Source organism: Fukomys damarensis, unplaced genomic scaffold, assembly GCF_012274545.1.
Source record: "Fukomys damarensis isolate Sample0158 unplaced genomic scaffold, DMR_v1.0_HiC HiC_scaffold_7, whole genome shotgun sequence".
Taxonomy (NCBI): Eukaryota; Metazoa; Chordata; class Mammalia; order Rodentia; family Bathyergidae; genus Fukomys; species Fukomys damarensis.
Genome location: NW_022900919.1, coordinates 25,635,288 through 25,662,494, shown reverse-complemented (window position 1 = coordinate 25,662,494; position 27,207 = coordinate 25,635,288). Strand labels below are relative to the sequence as shown.

General features: G+C 49.9%; 2 protein-coding genes across 2 annotated transcripts in view; one reads left to right on the top strand and one right to left on the bottom strand.

The window, feature by feature from the left end:
• Positions 1-4,330, top strand: part of LOC104851092 (cystatin-13-like) — a 6,814-nt gene extending 2,484 nt beyond the window's left edge. The window contains exons 2-4 of the mRNA XM_010608253.1: positions 65-340; positions 2,591-2,746; positions 3,417-4,330. Of these exons, the coding sequence (XP_010606555.1) occupies positions 170-340; positions 2,591-2,746; positions 3,417-3,500 (411 nt within the window). The 5' untranslated portion in view covers positions 65-169 and the 3' untranslated portion in view covers positions 3,501-4,330. The remainder of the gene's footprint in view (positions 1-64; positions 341-2,590; positions 2,747-3,416) is intronic.
• A 664-nt stretch (positions 4,331-4,994) lies between these two features.
• On the bottom strand, positions 4,995-13,604 carry LOC104851091. The gene is made up of 7 exons (XM_033761009.1): positions 13,343-13,604; positions 11,953-12,069; positions 9,226-9,368; positions 7,368-7,411; positions 6,797-7,077; positions 5,717-5,827; positions 4,995-5,267 (listed from the first exon to the last, which is right to left on the bottom strand). The coding sequence occupies exons 1-7, from the start codon at positions 13,574-13,576 to the stop codon at positions 5,178-5,180; spliced, it is 1,020 nt and encodes a 339-aa protein (XP_033616900.1). The 5' UTR covers positions 13,577-13,604; the 3' UTR covers positions 4,995-5,177.
• Between the last annotated feature and the right edge of the window lie 13,603 nt (positions 13,605-27,207).

Genomic DNA, 27,207 nt, shown 5'->3' with positions numbered 1-27,207 from the left:
ATATATACTATCGTATCCCAACCCCTGGCTCCACTAACCAAGGTGTCTTCCTCTGAACCCACAGCACTGCCTACAAGAGCTGAGTGAGGGGTATCCACCACTCCAGAGGCAACAGGGCCCCCACCCTGGAAGCACAGAGTGTGTGGCCTGTGCTCACAGCTGAGGACCCATGGCCAAACTCTGCCGGGCCCTGCTGCTCCTCATAGTCACTGTGGCCTTTGAGTTGAGCAGGGTGCAAGCCTGGGGTTCCCCAAAGGTGGTGCGGTCATTCCAGGATATCTCCCCATCCTACGTCTACGTGCAGCAGGCGGTCTGGTACGCCATGAAAGAATTTTACAGGGTTTGGGAAGAAAACTAATTATATTTTATTCATTATTATTCTCAGGCAGAGATGAAACAAAATATCCATTAAAATAACTTCAAACTGGTACGGTCATATTAAGCACATTAAGATGTGGAGGTCAGGGTCCAGGAGGCAGCTTGAAGTGGTCACATGAGGTGCCAGCTGTGCACCTTGGTGTGGGTGATGATGCTGAACAATAGGGACACTCATCCAGCTGCCACTGCAGTGGGAGCCAGGTAGCCAGAAAGGCTTGACAAAGAGCCAGCCCAGTGGCGTGAAAGACATGGTTTTATCTGAGGCCACCAGATCATCAGTGAGACCAGAATCTCCTGGCTCATTGCCATCCCCTGCTAGTTAATGACAGGACATGTGCTGGGAAAGGCCTGACAGATACTTACTTACCTGACCTGGTGGCAGAGGTCAGTCATCCCGGCTTCTGGCACCCTGCTTCCCAGGGAATGTTTTCATAAGTAGGTGTCCTTTATGACCATCATCAAGTGCCATGCACTGCGGGCGGCTGTCTGAGCTGGGCTTGTGTACACTGGCACCACACCACCAGTATAAAGACCTTGCCAGTCTGGGTTATCACTGGGTGACAGGAAATTTTCATCCTAACTGTGAGCCTACTGGAAACAGAAGCTAGGTCAATCAGGTAAGACCTGGAGGAAGGAGGGTCGCAGAAGTGAACAGGGCAGTGACCTCACTGTGGGCATTGCCCAGGTCCACGCCTGTCAGCACCACAGCTTCCTTTGCTCTTGGACCTGGAAAGACTTCTACTCATGTGTTATTTTGGTTTGGTTGTACCTTTCCACATTATGTTTGTGAACTTCACACTTTTGGTTGCATACAGCAATACTGTGGCACCTCCCCCAACAAGTGTTTATTTTAAAAAGATGTTATCGTGTGTACTTAAGGTGTATACTGTTATGGTTTTAAATAAATATGGTGAAGTGATTGCTATTCTAAAGTAAATAAGCACATCCATGACAAGTTATCCCTTTTACATGTGTCTTGCTAGGACACCTAAAATCTACTCCTTTAGCAAATATCCCAAATTTGATATAGTATTATTAGTTCTAGTCCTCATGTTGTACATTTGGCCCTTAGACTTGTTCATTCTACAAGTCTAGTTTTTATCATTTAACTTACAACTCTTCCAACCTTGCTCCTCATGCTTAATGAAGCTGGGCATAGAAAGAAAAATCCAGCCTGATCCTACTTGAGTGTGGAACAGTGAGATGTTCATTCTACTCCTGCATAGCACTTCATATGAATACACTGAAATGTCTTGGTGTTTGTATTGTTGAGTCTCAGGCTGCTTTGAGATTCTGTGTGTTCTGAATGCTGACACTATGCACATATTTGCACAAGTATGAAAGCCTATAAGTTGAAAGGCTGGATCAAAGGGCACACAATCTGTACCCCTGTCCAGATTCAAGGTCTTAGGTGATGAGGTGTCAGGCCCACCAAGATCATCTCCCAGCCTCTTAAAAACAAGCCTAATCTATGCAGTCTCAGCCCTGGTTATCTACTAGGCAGGCACAGAGGGACGGCGACCTTCAGGAGCACCTGAGAATTCTGCTTGCAACACTCATTTTCTTCAGCGCCCAGGAAACCCTTTTAGCATTTCTAAAAATGTTTATTACATTTCCTCATTTATCTCTGGTTTTTCAGGGGCCAGTTGCTTGTTTAACTTGGTCATTCTCTCTTTGATATGTCTTCTTCCACATGCCTTGCAAGTCTTGTTTTCTCATTGTTCTTATCCTAACCATAACGTCTCATTCCCTCTGGTGCCACTGTGTCCTCAGGGCCTCCTCCTTGGATAGGAGGCTGACTGAGCTGTGTGGGAGAGCAGACCTGCGGAGTCTGAGTCACACAGAATGAGGATGGCAACAATGGGAGGCTTTGGAGAGGGTCAGGCCATGCTGGAGGGCTTGGTTCTGGGGTTCTGGAATACCCCGATACCCTCAATATCTGCTGGTCAGCTGTGCTGATGCTCCCCACTTCATTATTTCTCAAGCTCCTTGCTTTCCCAGGCAGCGTTCTCTGTGGAGTAGTTTCCTTGCTTTATCCTGGGGACAGTTGCCATCACATTAAATTGAATATCATAAGGGAGAAGAGATAGGAATAGATGTCAAGGTAGGAATCCCCAGTGATTCAAAAATGTCTGTTGAGGAAACATAAAGGAGAGCGGGGGCAGGGAGATGGGCCTGTCCCCAGGACTGAATGGTCATTTACTCAGTTGAGATGTCCTTTATGATATTTTATCTTCTAATTCTTCACTGGCAGGTCACAGACAGTTTGGAGTACTATTTTGAAGCCAAAATTGCCCGAACAATGTGCAAGAAAGCTGCGGGAGAAAATGAACACTGCTTATTTCAAAAAAATCCCACAATGCAAAAGGTGAGGTCCTGAGGCAGGGAGGGAGGCTGCCAGGGGTAGGTCTGAGGTCAAACTTGCTTTAGTCACTTATTTCCTCTCCACCCGTGTTGTGGTTGCATCCAGCCTGTTGACAGCCAGGGTCAAGATTTAGAGCACTGTTTCTATTATCCACTGTGGGCACCCATCTCCCCCACTCCACCAACACACACACACACACACACACACACACACACACAAACACACATGTACACAAACACGCATGAACCCACATGCCCCCACACACAGGCTTAAAGCAACCAGGTTTGCCACCTCCCCCCAAGGCCTGTGGGACCTTGAACTATCCTTGCTCAGCCCATGCCCTGGGCGGGACTCATGGGTCTCCTGGTGCAGCACAGGGCCTCAGGGAAGTGGGTACAACCAAAGGTCCCTGGGCTCAGACCTTGCTCTCCTAGAGCGGAAGGGCAGGCATGGTGGCTCAGGGCCCACATTTGGCTGTAAGAAGTGAGTAGGGCTAGTGCCTCTCCTGACGCCTGGGTTGTGAAGTGCAGAGGGCACAGCTGAGTCAGGCAGTGTCTTCTTCTCAACCAGGTCTGGTTTTGCTCTTTCTCTGTTCAAATGACTTCAGGTTTTACTCTTTCTCTATTCATTTTTTTTTTTCAGACAAGCTAATTCTTTGTTTTGTCTGTTTTAGGAGGTTTTTTGCATCTTTGTTGTTAGATCCAAGCCATGGAAATTTGAGCTATCCATGCTGAAGAAGCTGTGCAGAGATGCCTAATGGTCTCCTGGTGTGCTCTGCACATGTACTTCCACTGTGGAGAAGTAAAGAGCCTTCAAGATACCAGCACCGTGCTCATCCCTCTCACTCCACTCTCTGGCTCTGTGCATCTCTGAGTGCTCTGAGGCCTGATAGAGAGGGTGAGCATTTCTGGCGAGTGATGCCATCTCCTGGCAGGGCAGCCTGTGCCCACGTGAACACTGCCCTGTGGGGTACAGTGAGATCTTTCTGTAGGGTCTAGTTTTTTTGTTTTTCAGTCCACATGTCCAGCCCAGATTTCCACAGACATCACCTTTCAGGACTACGGGGAAGGCATAACCCATGACTCCTAGTGGGGTTTTCCAGTTCTGGGTATGGGAGTTAGGACCTTGTACATGCAAGGGCATTGCAATCCCCTAAGCTGCACTCCCAACCCAGAAGCAGTGGCTCCAAACCTCACATCTGATCAGAGATACAGAGGGGCCTTTCAGAGGTTTGGGTTTATCCTGAATTAAGGTAGAAAAAGCTCCAGGGTAAGGTGCTTAGAAAGCAGCCTGCGTGTGTGCATGTGTGTGCATGTTGGCTGCATGTGTGTGAATATGTATTTACAGGCCTGCTGCATGTACCTCAGCATGTGTATACACTCCAACACATGTGTGTAACCTTGTGTACAGGCCAGCTGTGTGCACATGAGTGTGTGTACAGGCCTGTTCGTCTGAGATGGGAGTCATGCCAGCCCTCCCATTTTTCCTGTTCTGCATGGAGGTGTGTGGTTGGCCAAGCAGGTCCATCCTGCTGGTACCAGGAATAAGTCACCCAGGACCCATTTCCAAATCGGTCACGCTGGGGTAGGGAGACCACAGTGTTCCTCTGTCCTCTAAGTGATGGAATGTCCCCTGCGGGGTACATAGAATCCACATACTTGGAGAAAGCCCTGACTGTGGCTGGTGGTAGCTGCCCTTGAGCCATGGCATGGGGTGAAATTAACGTTCAGACTGTCCTGTCAGGGCTGCAGTCATGGCCCAAGGGCCAGACCAGCCATTGGTGTCTGTGTCATGGTATACCCAGGACACATCCAGTCTTTCTGATGTACAATGCCTGCAACCATGTTCAGCACAGGTCAGAGTTAGTGAGGTGAGGCAGACACTAAACCTTGATCTTTAAATCTGCACAGAAAATCCACAGGGAGCGTGGGTCTGGGAGATGGGATCAGTGTCAGGAGTCCTGGCAATCAGGGCAGTGGGTCCCTCAGGGATAATGGAGTCCCTACCTGCATTGTGGGGTCTGCAGCCCTCTCTGGACTCACCTTGCACAGCAGGTGCTCAGAAGGTCACTGTCACTATGCCTCTGCCATGGGGCCATCTATAGGGCCCTGGAGTGACAGGTGCTCATGGGGCACTTTGGCTGTGTCCCCAGAGATGGCTGAGGAGCCAAGGCGGGAAGAACCCCTCTGCAGAGTGCCCGAGAGGGGCCCACCTCTCTGAGCCCTCACAAGCACGCACAGACAGTCTCAGTGGGCAAACTTTAATGAGCTCTCTGTGATGATGGTGGGCAAGGAGGAATTTTAAACTCCAGGACAGGAGACTTAACTTTTGGAAGTTGAGGGAAACAGAAACCTTGGAGCAACTGGGTCCGGAAGAGCCATATGGGAAGTGCTGGTGTCCCCGGAAGTGAGCAGTGAGGCTGGGCTTGGAGGGATCAAGAGGGACCCTCAGAACAGTTCTTCTTCAAGAGGTGGAACTCTGTGGTCCACGGCAGGGTGCTCACACTGAAGGCACAGGTAATGATCTGGGAGGGGACAGTGGGTGCTCACAGTTCACAGGAGCACTGTGTGCACCTCCATCTCCTAGTCCTAACTCTAACACCCTGCCCCAGGGTGCTGCCTGCATTACCCCCAGGAGAAGCCTCAGTCTGTTCTGGACCTGAAATGGGCACACTGAGGTTGAGGTCAGGCAAGACCCTGCCAGGTTCCTCTCCTGAGGGCAGGACATATGGGCATGAGGATCACACACGACATTCTCTGCTCCTCCCTAGACCCTAGGGCCCAGAACCACAAGTGTCTGCAAGCTGTGTGTCCTAGACAGAGGCTACAGTGCGGCATGGGCAGAGTCCAAGTGGAGGATGTGGAGGTCCTGGATTTAACCTGGTGTCCATCTGGCAGGTCCTCAGTTGCAGGCTTGTCCCCTCCTCCCCAGCACCCACATCTGGGAGGACAGGAAATCAGCACCCTGTCTTACATTGCTGGGTCTGAGGCTCTCCTGGAAGGGGCAGTTGTCGAGGTCATCCTGGAACTTCTTGCACTTGGTTCTGCGCAGCTGCAGTGTCATGAAGAATACCATGTCCTCAGTCTGGTGGGACAGGAAGAGAAAAAGCAGACTCACTTGGCACTGCTGCGTGGACTGACTGTAGTTGTGCTCCAGTAGGGACAGACCTGGACTCTACTCCTGTGGGCGCTCCCCAGGGGTCCTGGATCAGCTCACAGGAGGTGACAGCCAGAGGACCTTCTCCAGATAGGGATGAAGAGTAGAGTCATTGGCCTAGTGAGGCCTGGGAAGTTGTAGCAGAGCCACAGGCTGTGAATGCATCTCCAGCTTGGGTCCTGGCCTAGTCCCCAGCCTCCCCTGCGCAGGGTCTGAGCCCACAGCCAGATTCCCAGGGACAGTGGCACACACCTGGCATCTGTCCATATGTGCACAGATCTCAGCCCTGAGAGCTGGAATGGCACCTAGACAGGTCAGTGCAGTCACCTGAGCCACAGCAAGAGAAATGCCCTGCTGCCATGCCCACTTCACCCACAGCCATTCCTGGACATTTCAGGGCTAAGAAGGTGGGCAGAGGGAGCGTAGGACACAGTTAATGCACTACATGGGCAGGGGAACAGGTTAGATGGGTTGTGCCCTGAGTGGCAGTTGGGGCCGATAGAGGGCCCCTCGTCTTTGTCTTCAGTGCCCATGGTGCCTCCCAGGCTTGCTGCTTTTCTAAGCATCCCTGTCACATTATTACTTTGAAGCCCTTCTCATTGTGCCGCTGGGAACACATGCTGTTGGTTCCTTGTCACTCTCTGGCTTCACATCCTTCACATCCTTCATTTTCAGGTCATTTTCAATCAAGTAACGTCATAAAAATTATGCGGACTGAACACTACATACAGTATGTGGCATTCTAAAACATGTACCTATTCCATAGAAGCTAGAGGGTTGGCTTCGTGAAGCAGAGCATGGATGACTGTTGATGAGCGAGACCCTGGGGTAGGAGCACCTGGCATGTCCCTTGCTGAGCTCGGTGCAGGGGACGGGGATGGCACAGTGGTCTCTCACCTGCTCCCTGCGCACGTTCAGGATGCGCTCCACCCGGTAGGCGTACTCGTCGTCCTTGTGCTCCTGGTTGAAGGTGTGCTGGACGAACTCCATGGTCGGGGGGAAGTACAGCCCCACCTCTCTCTGGTCATCCTCCTGATCCTGCTGGAGGTACCAGTCTCCAGTCCCCAGGAGCTGGTTGCCCCAGAGGAGCAGCAGGGCAGCCCAAATTAGCGCCCTCTTCCCAGGGGGACGTGCCATGGTGTCCTTGCCTCTCCCAGAAACTCTTCCAGACCTGCGGGCTCAGGTCCTGCTCACAATCTCTTCTGCTCTGGCACAAGCTCCTCCCTGGCCTCTCTGTATCACTCTGTGTCCCTTCCCACCAGAACTCGCTCTCTCTGCCAAAGCTGCTCACTCACCTCCTGGGGTGAGAGGGGGACCTGTCCTTGCCTCTCCCAGAAACTCTTCCAGACCTGCGGGCTCAGGTCCTGCTCACAATCTCTTCTTCTCTGGCACAAGCTCCTCCCTGGCTCTCTGTATCACTCTGTGTCCCTTCCCACCAGAACTCGCTGTCTCTGCCAAAGCTGCTCACTCACCTCCTGGGGTGAGAGGGGGACGCCGCCCAGGAAGGGAAGGCTGCAGAGAAAGGACCAGCATGGGGACCCAGGGTGCCCAGCCTGAGGCAGAGCCCAGTCCCTCCCTGGTGTCAGCTGCCTCCTGACTGGGGAGTTGCTGGGAAGAACATGCACCCTGCGAGACCAGCTCCCCTAAGGCCTGCAGCTGCCTGTGGACCAGCTCCAAGTTGGCTCAGACCCTGCACTTGGCATCAGGCAGCAGACTCCACAGCCACCCCCAGAGGGGCCCTGTGCCCTCAGGACAGCCAGGGAGGCACTGTAGCTACAGCGGAGTGTGAAAGACAGTTCCACTTCTAAGACATTAACATCCCATTTTGGGAGAACGTGTTGCATAAAAATAAAAGTTGAATGGAGAGATCTAAATCCTGTTGTAGGTGACATTATATGCATACATGCAAACATGAAGTCTTTTGTAATTTGTTTTAAATTTCAAACATGTTTTATTTCAGAATTGTTTTATTAGTACACATGTGTAGGACATTTCCTTTTTTTTGAGGCAAGGTCTTGCTATGTAGTTCAGGCTGGGCTTGAACTCAAGGCAATCCTCCTGCCTCAGCGTCCCCATTGCTGGAATTACAGGCATGCACCACCATGCCCAGCTGCTTTCACATTCCTTGTTGTGAGAGCCTTTGAGTCACCCTCAGGATGGTCACAGCTCTGACTTGGCTGTTGCTCCCTGCTGTCCCCACCAGCAATGCCAGTTTAGGGTCCCCTGAGCTCTTTCATGAGTGTGTGTTCAGCCCTGGTCACACCGTGCCACCCACACTGCCTGGCACATGCAGGAGCTTTATCAAAGCTCCACCCTCTCAGTACCTCTCCTCAGGCTTCCTCTGTGGTTTGGGATATCTGTATCTGCTCCACCTGACACCTCGGATGGACCAGGGCATTGCTGCAGGCCTCTGGGCATTGCTGACCAATGCCAGCTGTCCAACCCAGCCTTGGTCCTAAATCAGGAGGAAGGGTGATACCTTCACAAGATTTGGGGATCTCACAGGGCCTGAACACAGCCACCCTTCTCTGAGGACGAGGTCCCTGTGCTCCAATGGTCCCAGTGGCCACATAGCAGTGCAGGATTCTGTTTGCTGCCACAGACTCAGTGAGCCCAGGGTGAGGGCAGGACACTGAGATACCACCGAGCGTCCTGGAGGCCTCAGCTGTTTCCCTTCATTGACCTTTGGCCACTCGTCTTTACCCTCTGACTCTGGTGCCACCTTCCTGGCGTCTGGTGTTTCTGCGGCAGGATGGACTTCTGCACCCTCGTGCCTCATTCCACCCTAGTCCCTTGCTCAAGTCACTTTATTTTTTACAGTAATTATTGACTTTTTCCTCAAGGAAATTATTTGCTTCAACTGTTTTTGATAGAGACCTGGATTTTTAACACAATAACACACAATAAAGCTGAAGAAATGTAAGAAGGAGTGATGTTCCTGAGTGACAAAGGATAGCTTCAAAGTCTTTTGGTCTAAAAGCCAAGGAGGCACCATTGGCACCGCCACCTCTGCTGTTGTCCTTTTGTTCCCCACATCAGTTCTCATGGTCCCCTGGAAGGTCACTTCCCTCCAGGGTGTCAAAGGTGGGCACCAGGGTACAGGTACCATCTTCCTACTAGACTCAGTGTCCAGGAGGCGACAAACTGGTTGGGAAAATGCCAGTTTTGACCATTTTTCTCTCTTATGACATAGAATGAACTATTGTCATGCTCCGGAACAAGGGTCAGAGCGATGTTGCAGTTCTCATCCTGAACAATGGGGCTCCTCACTGCCGGGCAGGGTGGTGAGAGGATGAGCGGGGCTGTGCTTGTCTTATCTTAGCTGCTGGATGGAGCAGGATGCAGAGAGGAGCCTCACCTCACAGGTGCCCAGGGGAACAGGGTGTACAATAAATAATGTGATGCTCTCAAGGACTCGGGCTATCGAGACCTTGACTGAATCTCCAAGACGGGCTTGGGGAAAATGTTCCTGGGAAAAAGCAGAAAATAACAATGTTGGTGTTTGTGGACCACACTCTCCCTTCCAGGCACCCCTGTGCCTTGGTGTCTTGGAAGCAAACACAGACCCTGCTTATTCCAATGAACTGCACTAGGCTGGAGATCTCTGCCCACAACCTCCCCAGCCCAGCCGGCAGTGGTGAAACAGAGGGCGTGACCCACATAGGTGCAGAAGCCCTTCCAGGAATGTGTTATGTAGAAATAAATAGTAGGATGCCTATATCTGCATCCTTTTATCCATCCATCTGCCTTTTATTCTTGTGCAACAAATTGGAGGCAAATAAGTGGCATAAAAGAACCCGGATTGGCCAAGGTGTCTCCTGCTGTGGTTCTGTCTGTGCTGGCCCTGTGAGGACATCAGAACCTGGGATGTTCTCAGGGAGGTGCAAAGGCAGACACGATCCCCTTCCTGGGAGAGATCACAAATGCAGACCCCTGGCCCTGCCTATCTCACCAGGGCTTTAACATCCTGGAGACTCTGGTCTCTCTGGAATTTATCAGAGCAGCAGAGAGAGAGGCTGAAGACGAGTTCATGGAAGACAAGTGTAAGTCTGCGGAGCCTTTGTCAGGAGCCCAGCCACAGTACTTAGGGTTTGTCCTTCCAGGAAAGCCCTGATCACTGGGTGCCTGAAGTTGTGAGACTGATGCAGGATGCCAGTCACCCTGTCCCTCCCAGTGACAATGGGTGGCCTTCGGCCTTGACCTTCCCACACTGCAAGGTGTGACGTTCTGCTCATGGGCCCCACTGGTGCTGCCTGAGTGAGGCCTACACCCACTGCAAAGGGTGTGGGGGCTGGAAGGAACCTAGAAGCCCAGCGGTTTCCTGGTGTTGGGTACAGGGCAACCAAGAGGGGCTCTTCATTCCAGAAATTGGCAACTACAGCCCAGGCCTAACCAGCCAATTCCTGCTGGCACCAGAAAGTTGCACTGGGGCACAGGCACTCACACTTCTCCACAGGGTCTGTGGCATTTGTGAGGTAGTTGAGAAAGAGGGCATCCACCTCCCAGGCCAGAACACCTACTGTCTGCCTAGCAGAAAGTGTGTGCTGACCAGTCTGGGGGATTCAGGCCAGGGCTATGCAGTCTCTGGATTATCCATGCCCCTCAGATATTCCCTGTGTGTCCTGGGCTCCTTCTGCCAGGGAAGGGAGACCAAGGCTAGGCTATGCTGGGCTCCTGATATCAGGCCCACTCCTAAGAGCAAGGCCACCAACCTGGGAGGATAGGAAAGTGGTGCACACCAGCAGCAAGAGCAGTGGTTGCTTGAAAGACAGGGCCTGTTCCTCTCCCTATGCACTGTGGATGCCTGGGAAGTCACGGTCATTTTGCCTTTGCCCATTGTGGGCCATCATTATGGGGCCTGAGATTGTGGCCAATCACTATGGGCCTGAGATTGTGGCTCTGATGCACCACAGTTGTGCCATCTGCTGCCACCCTAGAAGGCCTAGAAGGAAGGAGCACTGTACCTTCTGAGGGTACTAGGTACCCGCAGGGCAACCCCATCACTGCCCGGCCTCTGCCCCCATGACCACGGCCTATGGAGCATATGCAAATGCTGGTGTTTAATGACCACTCTGCAGGATAAACAGGACAAAGGAAATTTCTAAAACACTGCCATACAGAACTCAGGAGGATGGAGCAGCCTGGAACTGCTGAGCCACCACAATCCAGCTCCTGTGAATGGCCGGTGTCCCTGAAACGCTGGGTCACTGGCTGGGGGGCCCTTTGGAGCACCTCTTCTTCAGGATGCTGAGCTGGGTTGCCTGGTGCTGGATGTGGATGGTGAAGGAGCAGGTGAAGGTCTGGGGAGCAATAAAGGGGTACAGTGGGTGGGGTGCTCTGAGATCAGGGTCTGCCTCCACCTCCTTGCCTGGGCCAGTGGAGGAGGGGGCTCAGGCCCTCAGCACAGGCCACCCTGCCTGAATGGGTGAGTCCCAAGCTGCATTCTGACCTGGGGCTCCTTCAGGTCCCCAGAGAGCCAGGGTCAGTTCCCCCACCAAGCTAGGGGTCTCCAGGGCACCCCAGGATGCTCCTGTGATCAGCCCCAGACAGAAGTGGGCACTGTATCTGGAGGGAGCTGGCTACTCACAGACTTGGGTCATTGTTAAGCAACGGGTTGACCCTCTGATAAAGAGGCCTGCCAGCCTAGGTGGGGTGGTTCCCACATCCAGCTGTCCATCACCTTGCCCACAGCAGCTGGTACAGCTCAGCAGGGTCAGGGCCAGGCATGGGGGAGGTCAAGGGGTGCTGCTCAGTCTGCACCATGGGCTCCGGGGTAGGGCAGGGACCTGAGACGGGCACACTGAGGCAGAGGCCAGGCTAGACCCCTCCAGGCTCCTCTCCTGAGGGCAGGCATGTGACATGAGGACCACACAGGACATTCTCTGGTCCTCTGCAGACCCCGGGGTCTGGTGCCACAAGTGCCTGCAGGCTGTGTGTCCTAGACAGATGCTGCAGTGTGGCGTGGGCAGAGCCGGGCTTTGGCAGGGCAGCCTGGAGACCTGCTATGGACTTGTGCCTCTAGGGCCGGGAGGTCTGTGTGGGCAGCTCCTTACATTGCTGGGCTCTGGGCTGTCATGGAAAGGGCAGATGTCAATGCCTTGTTCAGATTTCCTACATACGGTTCTGCGCAGCAGCAGCCTCATGGAGAGTACTCTTCCTGAGTCTTCATTCTGGACAGAAAGGAGAAAAGCGGTCTCATGTGGTGCTGCTGTGTGGACTGATTGTGTGGTTGCACCTGATAGGGACAGACCTGGACTCTCTTCTGGTGGGAGCTCCCCTGGGGGCCTGGATCAGCTCATTGGAGGTGACAGCCAGGAGGCCTTCTCCAGACGGGGGCGAGGAACAGAGGGCAGTGGCCTGGTGAGGCCTGGGAAATTGCAGCAGAGCTACAGGCTGTGAAAGTGTCCCCAGCCACCCTCTTGTGGTGACAAAAAGGTTGAATTTCCACATACTTGTGCCCAGCAGCGACTGGACAGTCATAGAGGACTGAATTGAGGGCTAAAAACAGCACAAGATAAAAGGAAATACAGAACCGCCCTGAGCTAATGTCTATCTTTCCCCAAAGGTGAGAACACAGAGATGCTGGTATCTAAGTTGAAGGAGGCCTCTTTTTGAGGCCTAAGTCAGAGGCCTGAACAATATGCGACTTAGTGTACAGCTTTAGTCACAATGCAAGTGTCCCGGACATGAGCACAGGACAACACACCCTGGAAAAGTGTGTCTGAGAGTCTACCTTTGTCTACTCAGCCCCTTCCCATGCTGTCCCTCCCTCAAAAGACCCTGCCTCTCACCCTGATGGTGGATTTTCTGTTCTGGGAACTCACCTGCTGTCCCTTTGACCATGCGGCTGAACAAACTCTCGCCTTTCCTTGCCTGTTAGTAAATTCTCTCTCAGCCTGTGTCTCTGCTATCTGGACATGGTTGGCATGGGCCCCTCTCAGCAGGCATCTAAGCCTGAGGCTATGTCTCCAGTGGACAAATCCAGGGCCTGGCAGTATGGTGGTGTCCACTTGAATGCTGGACACCGGCAGCCTGAGAGGTGAGTCACCTGTGACACGTCCTTCCTGTCACCGAGCTGCATGCTGTCTTTCTTTCTTTTCTAATTGTTTTTATTTTATATTCTTGAACTACTTCTCAATATATCTTGTGTTTATTTTCTCTTTTCTTTATTCTGTGGCTTAATCACTTCACTGCTTTCTATTTAGAAGTCATTCTTCAGTTATCAACATCATAAAATCATAAAGATTTATCTTGCATGAGTGAGCATTGACCTAATTTAAAAGAATTGCTCTGTTCATTTTTTTTCCCCTCACAAACAAATGGTAACTGAGTTAGCTTATATTTCACCCAGGCATAGACTCATGCTGAACCTGGACCCATGGGGGCCCCAGCCCTGTCTGAGCCCCAGGTGCAGGTGGCAGGAGAGGGAGGAACTTCACCTACCGGCTCCCACTGGGAACTCAGGGTGCGAACCAGCCGGTAGGCGTGCTCATCCTGGCTCTGCTTGTTGAATGTGCTCAGGGCCAACTGCACTGCAGCAGAGAGCTCCAGATCACTGACTTGATAGCTGCTCAGGTCCTCCTCAGAACACCAGGCGTGAGTCAGCTGGGGCTGGACACCCCAGAGGAGCAGCAGCATGGCCCAGGGCAGTCCCCTCCACCCAGGAGCATGCAGCATGGTGTGGGTGCTGGGCCTCTCCTTCAACTTTTCCAGCTGGCTCCCACAGACCCAGACCTTAAATTGATCTGTGGGGCCACAAACTCCTCCCCTGACTCCTCTCTGTATCACACTGTGTCCTTTCCCACACCAGCCTTGCTCCATCCAACCAAAGCTCCTAATTCACTTCCTGTGCAGCAGCGGGGGACACTGCCAAGGACCAGCAGGGGACAGAAGGCACCAACCTAAGTCCCAGCCACATAGCCACACCTGCCCCTTGGTGTTTCTGTGGGCTGAGGAACTTGGATTAGCAGCAGTCAGACGCTGACACAAGGATGTTGGGTGGGTGTTGGTGGGAGGGGGTCCCTGATGTGACAGCAGAGGGGGACGAGGAGTCAGGAAGATGAAGAGGGTACCGTGGGTGGAAAGAAGGTGCTCTCTTCCAAGCCACAAGAGAGGGTAGGTGGCCTTAGATGTACAGCTCACTGGATGTCCTTGAATGTCTATGTCCACTGCCCCCCATGGTTTTGGAACAGATTGGGTCCTCTTGGAGGTGAAGACATCTTGGGTGTATGGAATGAGGAACTCCAGAGCAAGAGTCCCGGGGTCTCAGTCCTGACTGGCTACGTGCTGTCCCTACATAGGGCACGTGATGCCCTTTAGAGCAGGGGGTAGGAAGGAAGAGAGGCGGTGGGGAGAAGGCCCTCTAGGACATGGCAGGGAGTCCACTCTGTGGTCCCTGATGCCCCCTTGTGGCTGCCCCAGGAAGCCTGCCTTCTGCACTCAGTAGTAGCCCTAGCAAGCTCCTAGGCCATGGCTCAGTCCTGTGTTCTGGAATTTGTGTTTGTCACCTGCTCCCTGGGACAACACTGCTCCCTCCCATGGCTCGGGACTGGGACAGTCATCATTCGTCAGCTGCTCAGCATCATTCAGGGAGCATCCAGCTGTGGGGAAAGTGTCACCCAGAGAGGGCTTCTTTCCCTGGTGGCCTTAGGGTCCCTAAACCAGCAGCTAAAGTGCAAGGAGCACAGTTCTTAACTACAGAACTATAGTGCCAGGTTGGGGGCAGGAAGGGTGTGTCAGCCATTGTGGGGTTTCTTGGGGAAGCAGTCTGGGCAGTCCTGTGTGACTAGACCTAGGAGACAGATGCCATGGGCATCCAGGGCAAGTCTAGATCTGTCTCCATGGTGCAGTCAGGAGATGGAGTCACCACGCCCAGACTGGGCCACAGGTGCATGGGCATGGCCAACTTCTGGTATGTCCAGGCCCTTGGTGTGTCCGGGAAGCTTGGTGTGGCCTCCTTCCTAGGTAGGGAACCACAAAGGAAGAGCGAATGTGAGCTGAAGCGCTAGCCCAGAAGACATGAACCAAGCACAGAGGAGGGCACCATCCCAGCTTCTGCCTGGCTGACCTCCAACTGGGTGACCTCTCCCCTTTACCTCCACAGACTCCTACTCAGCCGCCAGTGTCCAGGCCATGTGAACTCCTCATGGAAATGGACCTGATTCCTAGAATCAAGGCCCCGAATTCCTTCCTGGAAGCACCAAGAACCATCAGACAAGGTCAGCAATGACCAGGCCAAAGCCCTAGCCCTCAGGTGCCAGACTGGAATTGCAGTTAGCTACGACAGGAGGCTGTCCTTCTGGGGTTCTGTGCGGGACCTGGGGCTGTCTGGGCACCTCCACCCCACCACCCTCCAGCTGTCCCCTCCATCCTGCCCAGCCCTGGGCGCTAGGGCCTATGGGTTCCAGAAGCACCTCATGGCCTCCAAGGTTTGAGGATGGAGAGGAGAAGAGAGGAGAGCTGTTTTCTAATATAAACACCCCCATCTCACCCCACCTCCTGCTGCTGTTAACTTCACTTTTCCTCCTCCAGAGCCTCGCTCCCCAGTCCTTGCCCACCACAGTCTCTGCCACTCCTCTAGCAGTTCACCACCCATTTCCTTTCCTGTTTTCAAAACTAACTTTTAAAATATTTTTAAAAACCCCAAAAGTACAAACGTGTTGCACTGTCACTTACACTAGGTAAGTGCACATTTCAGTGTTAACAGGAAATGCAAACTGCTGGCACCTTCACAAGTGAGTTTTCTCTGGACTCAGATGAGAGCTGGGACCGCCCAAGCCTGTCCCTGTCATGTGCTGACCTGGCTCCTGTGTGCAGTGGCCCTGGAGCCTCACTAAGATTGCCAGCTAAAGGACAGACAGTCAAACACCTGGCATTTGAAACTTGCTGAGCAAGGTCTTGACACCATAGGAGGAAGCTTCTACCTCTGTCCTCATTGGTAGCCACAGTCCAAATGCAGCCGCACTGAGAAATTAGATTAAGTGACCCAAGGCCATGCATGTGAGGTGTGCAGGGGACAAGCGACATGTATGGGTTTCATGTTTAGACTTAGTGCCACCCCAGCACAGCTTATTATGTAGACACAAATATCCAACCATACCCCAAAAATCCCTAATCCCAGACATTTCTGGTTCCAAGCATTTTGGATAAGCTATATCCAACCTGTATATTGTTACGTTTTATGCTTTGAAGGTTTTGCACACAGCAATTGTACGGTGTTTTTTGTGCCTTGTCACTTGTACTGGGATCATGACTGTGAGTCAGACTCCTTCAGTAGCAGTGTTCAGCTCTGTTCATTGCACCTCTGCCCTAGAAGGCAGGTCAGCTAACTCTCCTTGCTGAGTTGATTCTACAAGGAAATGATTCTGCTCTTTTCCTCCCCAAACTGAAGGCAAGGAGCACCCTTACCTGGATTCCATGTGCACATACATGGAGTGTTTCTCTAGGGTAGGCCCCAGAAAGAAAATTGCCGGGAAGTGGGCTGTACCCCTAACTCAGCTTTATTAGAGGCGACTGTGCTAATGATTATTTTTAATGTGCAGATTGAAAAACAAATATTGTTCAATGTGTGATTTTTATGCTGTTGTTAAGGATTTGTATTGTTTCACATTTCATTAGAAATGCTTTCCTATGTTCTTCTATATTTTCTTCTGACCATGTTATTTTCTTCTGCTTTTCACGCTGAGATGACACCAGCTGGAGTCTAAGTGGGTGGACGGTATGAAGCAGGGATTGGTTGGTAGAGGGGCGTGGGTCCCCACCCTGAAGCATGATCAGCTTTTCTGGCACTGCTTATGGAATAGTGCAGTTTTTTACCCTGTGACTCTGCTATGGTTCGAGGAGTGTTTGTTCTCTCTGAAGTTCATGGTGAACTTGAATCCCCCTTTTGAGATATTATGAGGAACCAGTGGGACCTTTAAGATGCAGTAAGGATCTTGACCTTGGGAATGAGTTAATCACTCACATGATTAACGAGGGTATGGGTTATTTCCACAGGGGTCTGTGACAGAAGCTGGTTCAGCTAAGACTCTCTCTCATTGCCTGTCTCTTGCCATGTGAGGTGCTGGGCAAACAAGAGGACCAGCATCAGATGTGGGCCTTCAGGCTTGGACCAGAACAATGAGACCAAATTAATCTCTTTTCCTTATAACTTCCCCAGTCTGTGATATTGCACACAGACTATTAGCAACAGAAAATGGAAAAAAGAACTCAACAGCGTTTCAGTAATGCCAGTTTCCCAGCACATGTTGGTTGCTTCACTGTAGGACTCAGCTAAAACAGGCCATCTTCGGTCCTCAGCAAGGAAAGGGAGAGACATTCTTGGGTACTTCTAGGGCCTGGGCACGTACACGTAGGCCCTGGCTGCCAGGTGAGCCTGCTTCCTGCACTGGCCCCCGCTCCAGTCACACCCTCTGTTGTTGGGTCTCTGAGGTCTGGGCTCAGGTGCTCCTCTGGGTACACTGTCTAGGTTTGGGTCTCAGCTTTGAGGAAGAGCTCTATGTATCTGTCATTCCAATCAACACCATTGTTTTATCTCAAGCCTCCAGTGCCACAAGCTCTACTTCAGTCCTCCAGTATTTGGAAAAGGTGTCTTAGACCATTTTTTTTTTTTTTTGTGGCTGCAACAAAATATCTGGAGTTGGGGAAACTAGGAAGAAAGGAGGTTCATTTCTTTCATAGCTCTGGCGGCAAGGGGCATGATACTGGAGCTCTGCTCAGCTCCCAGTGAGGACTCAGGGTGGCAGGATGGCAGGTATCTGTGAAAGAATGGTCACACGGTGGGTCATGTGGTAGGAGAGACAGGGAGGCAGAGCTCTGTGATACCAGCATACTCTGTTGGCCATTAGCTCAGGCCAATCCAGACCTAACCCACTCTTACCAGAATGACACGAAGTGCTCGTAGGGCTGGACCTCCCCTGCGAGCTAGGCTACCTCCTAAAGGCCCACCTTCCATCTCTGCATCAGGACCACGCCTCAACACGAGTTTTCTTTTTTCTCTTTTTTCATTCTCTTTTATCTCTCCCTCCCTCCCTCCCTTCCTTTCCTTTCCTTTCTCTTTCTCTTTCTTCCTTCCTTTCTTTCTTTTAGAAGAAGTAAGCAAATATCCAAACCACAGCACATGAGATGTATAAATTTGCCCTGTTATGAATGTTTTTGGTTTTATTAATTTTTTAAATTTTATTTTTTAATTCTGGTATTTTCATCGTTTTGTATTTTTTTGACAGTTTTTTCCCCCCATCAAACCACCAATGATCCTCCTGCCTCCCCAGTGTTGGGATTACAGGTGTGTACTATCATGTTTGGCTTTTGTTTTGGTTTTATTCCTAAAGGAGCTTGTCTTCTTAGACATTGAAGTTACTTTGCTGAATCAACCCACGACAGCACTTGCTCTGGAGAGCATGGGTAGAATTCAGTGCTCCTTGCTGGGAAGGTGTGGTGCAGGACGGGAGGGACTGTTTGAAGTGAATGACAGGCTGTGTAGAGGGTAGTGGCAGAATGTCCTGCAGAACCAGGCCCTTGTAAATGGTGCCAGTGGTGTTTAGGATGCTGTTGATTATTGAGGAAGGTCCCTCATGCAGGTGGCCAGTGGGCAAGGTGGTGCCCTGAACCCTGGAGCTACAGCCAGGGCCGTAGGGACTGATGAGAGCAGAGGTTTCCAGGGCTCAGCCACCACTCACGAGGTCCTCTGGGGCAGTGCAGATGCAGCTGCAGGAATGGAACTGCTGGCTGTCATTTGGCTGTGCATTTAGATTTCTGGTCTGATTGAGGCTGAGATCAGAGCTCAAGTAAACCCATTCTGGATAATTAATCAGGAAGGTTGTCATGGCTTGGATCTGCAAAGTCCCCCAAATTCTCATATATGGACTGTGACTGGGTGATGGAGGTTTAGAGTTGACTTGCTATTCGGAGATGGGGTCTGGTTGGTAAAAGCCTGTCTAAGCCATGGCCTGGAGGGATCCATCTTGTTCCTGTTCCTGGCTCCTTTCTCTCTGCTTCCTGGCTGCCTCAGGATGAGCAGTCTCCTTGGCCAGGCCCTTTCTGCCTTGGAGTTGCTGACCATAGACTGAAAATATGAGCCAAAACAAGCCTCTCCTCATTTCAAGCCTAGGGCTTTTGTAATGAGTCCGGCCATGGGAAGGTGATTAAGACAATGGTTCTCTTTGAGAGACTGTTAGTCAGCTTTCCAGCGCTGCGGAAAGTACTTGAGATAAACAATTTAAAAGCAGGAAAAGGCTTATTTGGCTCATGTCTAAGAGCTTGCAATGCATGGTCACTTGGTCCCATAGCTTAGGGCGGTGGAAGTGAGCCTATGACACACTTGTCATTGGGGGGAGGATACCGGGGATCAAATCTGGATCCTTGTGCTTGTGAGGCAGGCTGCAGAACCACTGAGCTAAATCCCTGGCCCTATTTGTTTTTCTTTTAAGACAAAAGATGCTAACGTGTAAGTTATTGTTTCTAAACAAAAACCTCAGTATTCAGGTTTAATTGCACTGTGCTATAAATAAGTGTGTTGGGGGCTACAGTTTGGGCACTTGTCTCTAAAAGGGTCATCTTCCCTGGCTTAGGGCCTGTGGTGACTGTGTGCTGTGGTAAAGAAAAGCTCACTCGTGGTGGCTGAGAAGCAGAGGGAGGAAGGGCTGGGTCCTGGTATTCCTTGCCAGGGCCTGGCTTTGGCCCCTGGACTCTACCAATTTTGGTAATGCCACAGCTTGGAGTCTCAGCCTTCAGCAGGCCCTTGGTGGCATTTAAGATTCACAGCATCCCAGGCCCTGAAGATCACACTCACTCTCCTGAGCTGCAGAGTTGGAGTATAGAGCTGGAGGTGTGGCTCAGAGGTTGCCCAGCACGTGTGTGCCCTGGGCTTCCATCCCCAGCACTGTGAAGAACAAAATGAGACAGAGCTGAGCGAGGTGACGAGGTGCTCAGATTCAAGCTTTGTGCTCTGGCCTTGCAGTTGAGAGGTACTGGTACTGCTCACCCTCCCCAGTCCCTTCCTCTCTGGACATGGCTCTGTGCCAAGCATCCAGGCAGGTCCTGTGCAGCAGTGGGGGTGTGGGAACGCTCACAGCACTAGAGAATGTTGGCTAATAAAATACCTGTCCCCTACTCCCATCTTCCATTGAATGTCTGAATTATTATTTTTCTTTATTGGGAGCACGTTTTATTTCACAGCACAATAAAACACGAACAACAGATGGGACCCTCCAAATCTTCCATTCCAACCACTCTGTTTCAGCTCACAGTGATGCTTTGTACTGGGCCCTTTCTGTGGAAGACACTGGAGACTTTCCTGCTGCACATCCTTGGTACACACTGTGCGCAGTGTTCCAACACTTTTCATGTTGACAGTTTTGGGCGATGTTTACAGCTCCTCCTTTCGAAATGTCCTCTTTGCACTCCGCCAGTTGGACAGACCTGCTCTTTCTGCCTCCTTAGTGGTTGTCCTGGCCTGGGCAGGCTGCTTTCTCCTGGAAATGATTCTATTCAGGGCCCTTTTTAGATTTCATGAAGGAGTTTCCATCAACTCAGCCAATTTCCACATCCTCTGTCAGTGGTATTCAGGAATCAACCTCAGATGTCCTGCAGCTGCTCTGGTTTTGGATATGCCAAGCAGTAAACCCAGGGTAGAGATCATTCTTCCTGTTGCTTTGGTCTGTTTCCCACCCCCTCTATTTTTCCAGTCTCAGCAGCTATTCTTGACTCAGTTCCCAGCCTCCTTAAACCTTACCAGTTTAAATCTGGGAATTGGATTTAAAATACATCCTGCAAAACCATTTACAGGGTTCCCGTTAAGGGATAACCTAAGCAGTATTAAAATATAAATATCAAACCCTGAAAGCACAGACATAAAACCCCACAGGATTCTTGGTGAAACTTTGCATTGAATGCAGCCCCCGGTCTCGGGCTCTGAGCCCCAGCATGTGGCCACATCCTTAGAGGGGTACAGGATCCTGGGCTTCACCTCTGCTTGGGCCCTGGAAGGACCATATGGACTACTAGATCCCAACTTCCTCTGCAACTGGAAGAGGTTCAGGACCCAGGGCTCCAACTCAGATCATCCACTTCCAAATACAACAACTTTAGGGGGCCCTGCTCATCTTATCCCTGATGTAGTGCTCAAATCTGTCCATCACAGGTTCTCTGGGAGCACTAGGCTGGTGAAGCCTTCCTTGAAGGACTCAAGACCTCTCAGGTGGGGCTGTGAATCTGGACTTCAACAAAAATTTTGAATCTCCCCATTCACCCACTTTTCCTTGTCCCTCAGCATTTCTTGCATCTTCTATGCTCTTTTCTATATTTGCAGGCACTGAAGCCTCACATATTCCAGGAAGGATTTCTTGAAGGGCAAGGTTATGACTGTCTCCAGCACTAGACAAGCAGACTCCTATGGAACCAGCAGGGTTTGGAGCAAGGTGACCCTGAATCCACAGCAGGCCTGTTCTCTTCTGCTGGGTCTTGCTGGGCTCTTGTGGGGAGAATCCTATCCCTGCTGGGAAGTGGACAGTGCTCAGGGGAAGAAGTACACTGGCAGGGGGCTCAGCAGGGATGGCTGCATGTGCCGTGAGGGCCCAAGGATGTGCTAAGGATGTGGTTAGCAGCACTGGCTGGTGGGCTGCCTGTACTGGGGATGCAGCCACTGAACAAGAATAGTAGGCCAGGAGAGCTAAAAGGAGCCCATGAGACCATAGCCCAGTGGTCTCCGATGGCCAGCCTAAAGGTAACACCCTGTCTGACAGCAGAATCACCTGGAGAGTCCAACAAAATTCCAGGTATATGGAAAGACTTATACTAGGATCAGCAGAGCAATGGCAAGTGTGTGGAGTCTGCTACTTAGCCAGGATCCCCATGAACAAAGCAGCTAAAATTGAGTAAAGAATCAGGTGAGGAGTCTACCTGTCTTAGCCGAGTAAGCTGTTAATTTCTGCCACTGAGCCTCTATAATACCTGTGCATTCAAACAGTGTGGCAAGAACTGTCGTCAGGTGCAGATAGGTGCCTCTCTGATGGTTGGTAGGGATAGTTCTATCACCTCATCTTCCAGGAATGCTTAGATCTCAGCAGAGAGAGCTGACTCTGAAAGAAACAACCAGTGCCATAGTGAACAAAGAGCTCTGTGGGAAATGCTGCCAGAGCCCCTACTAAGGTGAGTCTCTCTTAGGACTCATTTCGAGGGGACAGACCTGGTGCTCCTTCACGTTATCCACAGGAGCTGCTGGTCATGAGATAAAACTACAGCATTATCCCACCCAGTGAGAAAAGCAGGCTTAAGCCAGGACAGATGAGGAAGGTACATCTGTCACAATGATAGGGTGTCTTGTTCCACTGGTCTTGGGAGAAGCTGCCTGCCAGGTGGAGTCCTCACCTCAGCCTGGTGTGTAGTCTCGGCCTCTGGTTGTAGCTCTGGGCATCCTGGTGGCCTTGCTGTGCTGCTCACTCCTCAGGCATCAGACTCAGCCTCAACATTCACTTTCAGTCATCTGCCTTCTTGCTAGAGTCGGAGTCAGACAGTAGGAATCCTATCCACCCTATGGGTGGGTCCTGAACTCAAAGCAATGACAGGGCCAGGATCTGAAAAGAGGGGCCCCCAATATTCCTCTGAGTTTTCTTTCTGTAATTCTCTTCATTTCTACCAAAGACAATCACAGGAGGACCAGCTTGGCTGCAAAACTCCTGACTGTTTACAGAAGTATACCAGAAGAACCACAGACTGAAAAATTGTTTTGGTGGAAAATTTAAGAAGAAATTCCAAAGTAGGGGCCAGGGATTTAGCTCAGTGGTTCTGTCACCTGCCTTACAAGTGCAACGTCCAGAGTTTCATCCCCAGTACCAAAAAAAAGGAAAGAAAAGAAAAGGAAAAGAAAGAAATCCCAGAGTAGCTTTTCACAAGCCTCAAGGGTAGAAGCCGAACTAGGGAGTCAGCATTGCACACATATTCTCATAGACGACATTCCAGGCAAAGCCAGTGTTTCCAGTTGTGTTTCACCATGAAAAGTACAGACTGTTATTGACCTAAATGTGCTCTGGAAGAGTTTCCAAATTGAGAAAATATAGGGAGAAAAAGTAAATGTAAATATTTCAATTCTGTTTAAAAAGCATATTTTATTAATAAAACATAAAAAGAATCAGCACTGTTTTAACTAAAAAGTCATTAAAACCATGATTTCACTTCATCATTTCAGACAGTTTCATGTAATTGAGTCCTATTTTTCATAAACTTGGTAGGTGACCATCACCCTGCCCTCAGCTGCCAGAGCTGTACTGGCTGGAGTTCTGTCCATCTGAGCCTCCTGGAAGACACTGCCACTGCTCAAACAATGCTTTTGGGAGATACCAGTGTCAAGCAGCTTAACTAACGGTGGATGGCAAGATCTGAAATAGTTCTGGTTAAAGCTCTGCTGAGAATTATGATCTCTGAAGATACCATAATTTTAACATAAGAATGGGAATATGACCAACAACAGTATATCCTGAGACACAGCAGATCTTAGAAATTCCACGCAGTTTTTTAGAATGCATATTAAGAATCCATTCATACAAACATAATTCAAAAGGTTATGCACCATTTCTTATTTGTTAATACTTTCCATATAGTTTTTTTTCTTTTTGTTTTCTTTTTTGTTTTTGTACTAGGGATCGAACTCAGGACCTTGCACTTGTCAGGCAGGTGCAGTGCCGCCGAGCTACATCCCTGTTCTTTTTCATATAGTTTAACGAGTGAAAATAAACCTAAAATGTATCTTGGACTTCCAAGGATGGGCTCTCTGGAAACCCCAAGGTTAGTTCAAGATAAAATGCTTGTATGTATTTATTCACTTTTTCATTTACATTTGAGACAGGGTCTCACTATGTAGTTCAGGCTGTCTTCAAACTCATTATTTAGCCCAGGCTGGTCTCGAATTCGTGTCAATCCTCCTGACTTAACCTCCTAAGTACTGGGATTACAGATGTATGCCACCAAGCTGGCTAAGATTTAATTTTAGAATTTGATTTTGGGAAGCTTTTAAAAATATCAAATAACAATTAAAAATAGAATCTCAAATCATTACTCCAAAATGACAAAAGGTTTCCTAGGCATGAAGGACAGAAATTACCACGTAATCTTTGTTTTCCAGGTCAGCTGTTGACAAGGAAAAGCCAAGCCTTTCAAAGACCCCGAGGAGGGCAGATCAGCCCCGTAGGAAACTGCCTGCCCATGCATGTTGCAGTTCAGGTGACCCCAGTACACTTTCAGTATCAGTGCTCAATTAAAAATACAAGTAAAGGGATGGGGACTCAGCCTTGCAAGCCCAAGATCCTGAGTTCAATCCCCAGTACCAAAAAAATAAAAAAAAACAAAAAAACAAAAAAAAACAAAGACAAAAAAAACAACTAAGACGTAAAGCACTTCTAATTTTAGCTAACTTGATCCCACATACAAATTTTCTTGCAAAATTCATCCTCCACAAAACCTTCCACAAAACCATTTTCTTTGTCAACAAAAACATGTCCACATATTTCACAGCCTCCTCCAGAAAGCCTGCCTTCCTCCTCTCCCAATGTCCTTTCTAGTTTTTGTCCCCATATGGGCGAGAAAAGGAATCCTTGGTAATTGTGAACCAGTATTCCGTACACTAACACCATTTCCTTGTTTCTAGACATATGTAGTTTTTCATACTCATCAACAGACCCCAATATGTTGATTCTTTATTCCATATAAAAACATGACACTGAAATTACTTAAACTTTAATCTTATGCTTAATAATTGCTTCAGCAATCCAACTTATCTAGAAATGACCCAGACTGCCTAATGAATACCTACTCCTTATTTTACAAAACATGTCCTTAAGATTTTCTGTTACTGAAACAAATTTTTGAACTTATTAAGAGTTTTTTAAAATAAATGTTTATTCTTTTTGCATTTGCCTAATTTACTTGTTTTTAATGTCTGAGCTGCTCATGGAAATTTTAGTTGAACAGGATGCGAGCTAGAAATGTGGAATCAGAGTTCATCAAAAAAGACTTGAATTTTTAGACACAATAACGACTCTAAGAGAGAAGGTAAAATAGCTACAACCAACCAACCAACCAAGCAAGAGACCAAGCAACGAAGCAAGCAGCCTATTTACCAAGAGTGATAACAAAAACAGAGGGCTGAAGAGTTCTAAACAGGAAGAGGAGAGGCACTGGGGAGACAAGACACTCAACTGATAGTCATGTGTTAATGTTACAGGCCAACTTTTATGTTGTTGTTTTTGAGACAGGATCATGCTTTGTGGTTTAGGCTGGACTTGAACTCAAGGCAGTCTTTGTGCCTCAGCCTCTTGAATGCTGGGATTGCAGGAATGTGCCACTTAGCTCAGCTATGCCCAAATATTTTGACACCAGTAAGAATGTTACAGAGGAGAAAATGTGGTTATTCCCATGGAAACAGAATGTGCAATATGCTTATCTTCAAGTTTTCTTGTGTTAGCTGGAAGGAACTATGGGTAAAGAGTAAAACATATATGGTCACTTAGAGCTCAGTTAAACCATGGGTCAAGAGGAAGGGTCTTGTTTGAAAAAGGCAAACCAAAGACAGATGCCCCTGCCTGGAACATAGGATTATGTGTGTTCCCTGGAGAGATCCCACCTTCTCTCTGGGGAGCTGGCTCTCATCTAAAAGCTCTGACAATTACCCCGTCTTTCTGTGAGTGTTGTCTCTGGCCCACTTATGGGCAGAGCACAGTCAGCCAGGGAGCCCCCAGCATGGGAATGGAAATGTTCCATGGGAAATGTCTTTCAGAACTGGAAAAGATAAAGTAAAGGAGCTTTAGCGAATTAGAAACAAATGGAAAACATTAGAAAATATTAGGAAAACAGGAAAGAGAGCCATGGCTCTTGCAGGGTGCAAAGCTACTTCAGGTGGTACTCACTGGAGGAGCAAGATGTAGTCTGCCCTTCCAGAGCCTGGCCCACCTGAGGGTTAGCCAGCCTGGAGCCCAGTACACCAGCAGGCTTTGCAGTTAGAATCCGGCAACCTGGGCTTTTCAGTGCTGACAATAAGCAAGAACAAAAGATTTACTTAGTACCTAAATGGTAAGCTCTGTGTATGCATTGTGTTCTACTACTTACTATAAAGAGTGATTTATTAGTGAGAAATAGCCCCAATATATTATCTTTCCCCAGGAAGCAGCTGGTTCAGAAATCCCCTCCTCATTCCCACCCCAACAAGGATGGAAAGAGGAGACAGAGATATGCAACAGTGTGTATTTTGCTTACCTGCACCATGAAAACTTGAATTCTTATCCCCAGGTTGGACAGGCTTAGTGATCCTACCACCACCACCACCAACACACATCAGCTACTGAGATCCCCTGGCCAGGCACCCGTCCTCCTGACCTCAGCCCTGCCCTGCCTCTTAGGCTCCTGCAAGGACATTGGAGAAGAGACTCAGCCCCGATGAGACTGCGAGTTCCTAAGAAAATGTCCTAGGACAAGTGAGAGCAGATCTCACAGAGACACGATCATCTCCTGGGCTCTGCAGTCAGTGCAGGCTCCCGGGCATACTCTGTGTTCACCTGAGCCCATTCTGTTTAATTTCAGGGATAGTGAAGTACAGTTTATCGACTTGGAAGGTAGAGCCACTCTCCTATTTATGTTCACGTGGATAACTGTTGGGCCATGTGTCCACTGTCTTCTATAAATAGGGCCCCGTGTGGTGATCCAGCTCAGGTCCATCCACAGGGAGGCCGGCGTCCAGCCTGGCCATGGTGTGGCCAAGCAGGGATGCCTGGGCGGAGGTGCCAGGGTGGAGATTGTCTCCAGGGCCCTGGGCCTGCTTTGGTCAGGAAGTGAATCAGCTGCCTTCACAGTGCTGTCATAGCACAGCTGATGGCCAGGAAGGCACCTAAGCATTCTGTCCTAAGAGAGTCTTTGGGGAAATCAGGCAGGGCAGGAATGTTCTGGAAAACATGCTTTCAGAGAAGGAAAGGAAATCAGCTGTGTTGGAGCAGGGGCTGCAGTGCTGGGCTGGGCTGCCCAGGGTTGTGTTGCATGGAGGCCCAGTGTTGGTGTGGAGGTGGGTGTCAAGGACAGCACCGTGGACCATGGCGATAAGAGACAACGTCTATCATGTGGCCCTGTTAGGTGAAGGCTCAGGTAGCACATGCTAGGATTCCCAGGAAAAGAAGAAACTGCCTTGGACCCTAGCACACAAATCCTGCTGGCTTCTCAAACTTCATCCACCAGACCTCCCTATACTATGAACCGATTCAGAGGGTCTTAAACTCCCCTTTCCTAGGGTGGTCACAGAACCTCTGATCTTACCTTTTTGTCTCAGTGCCGGC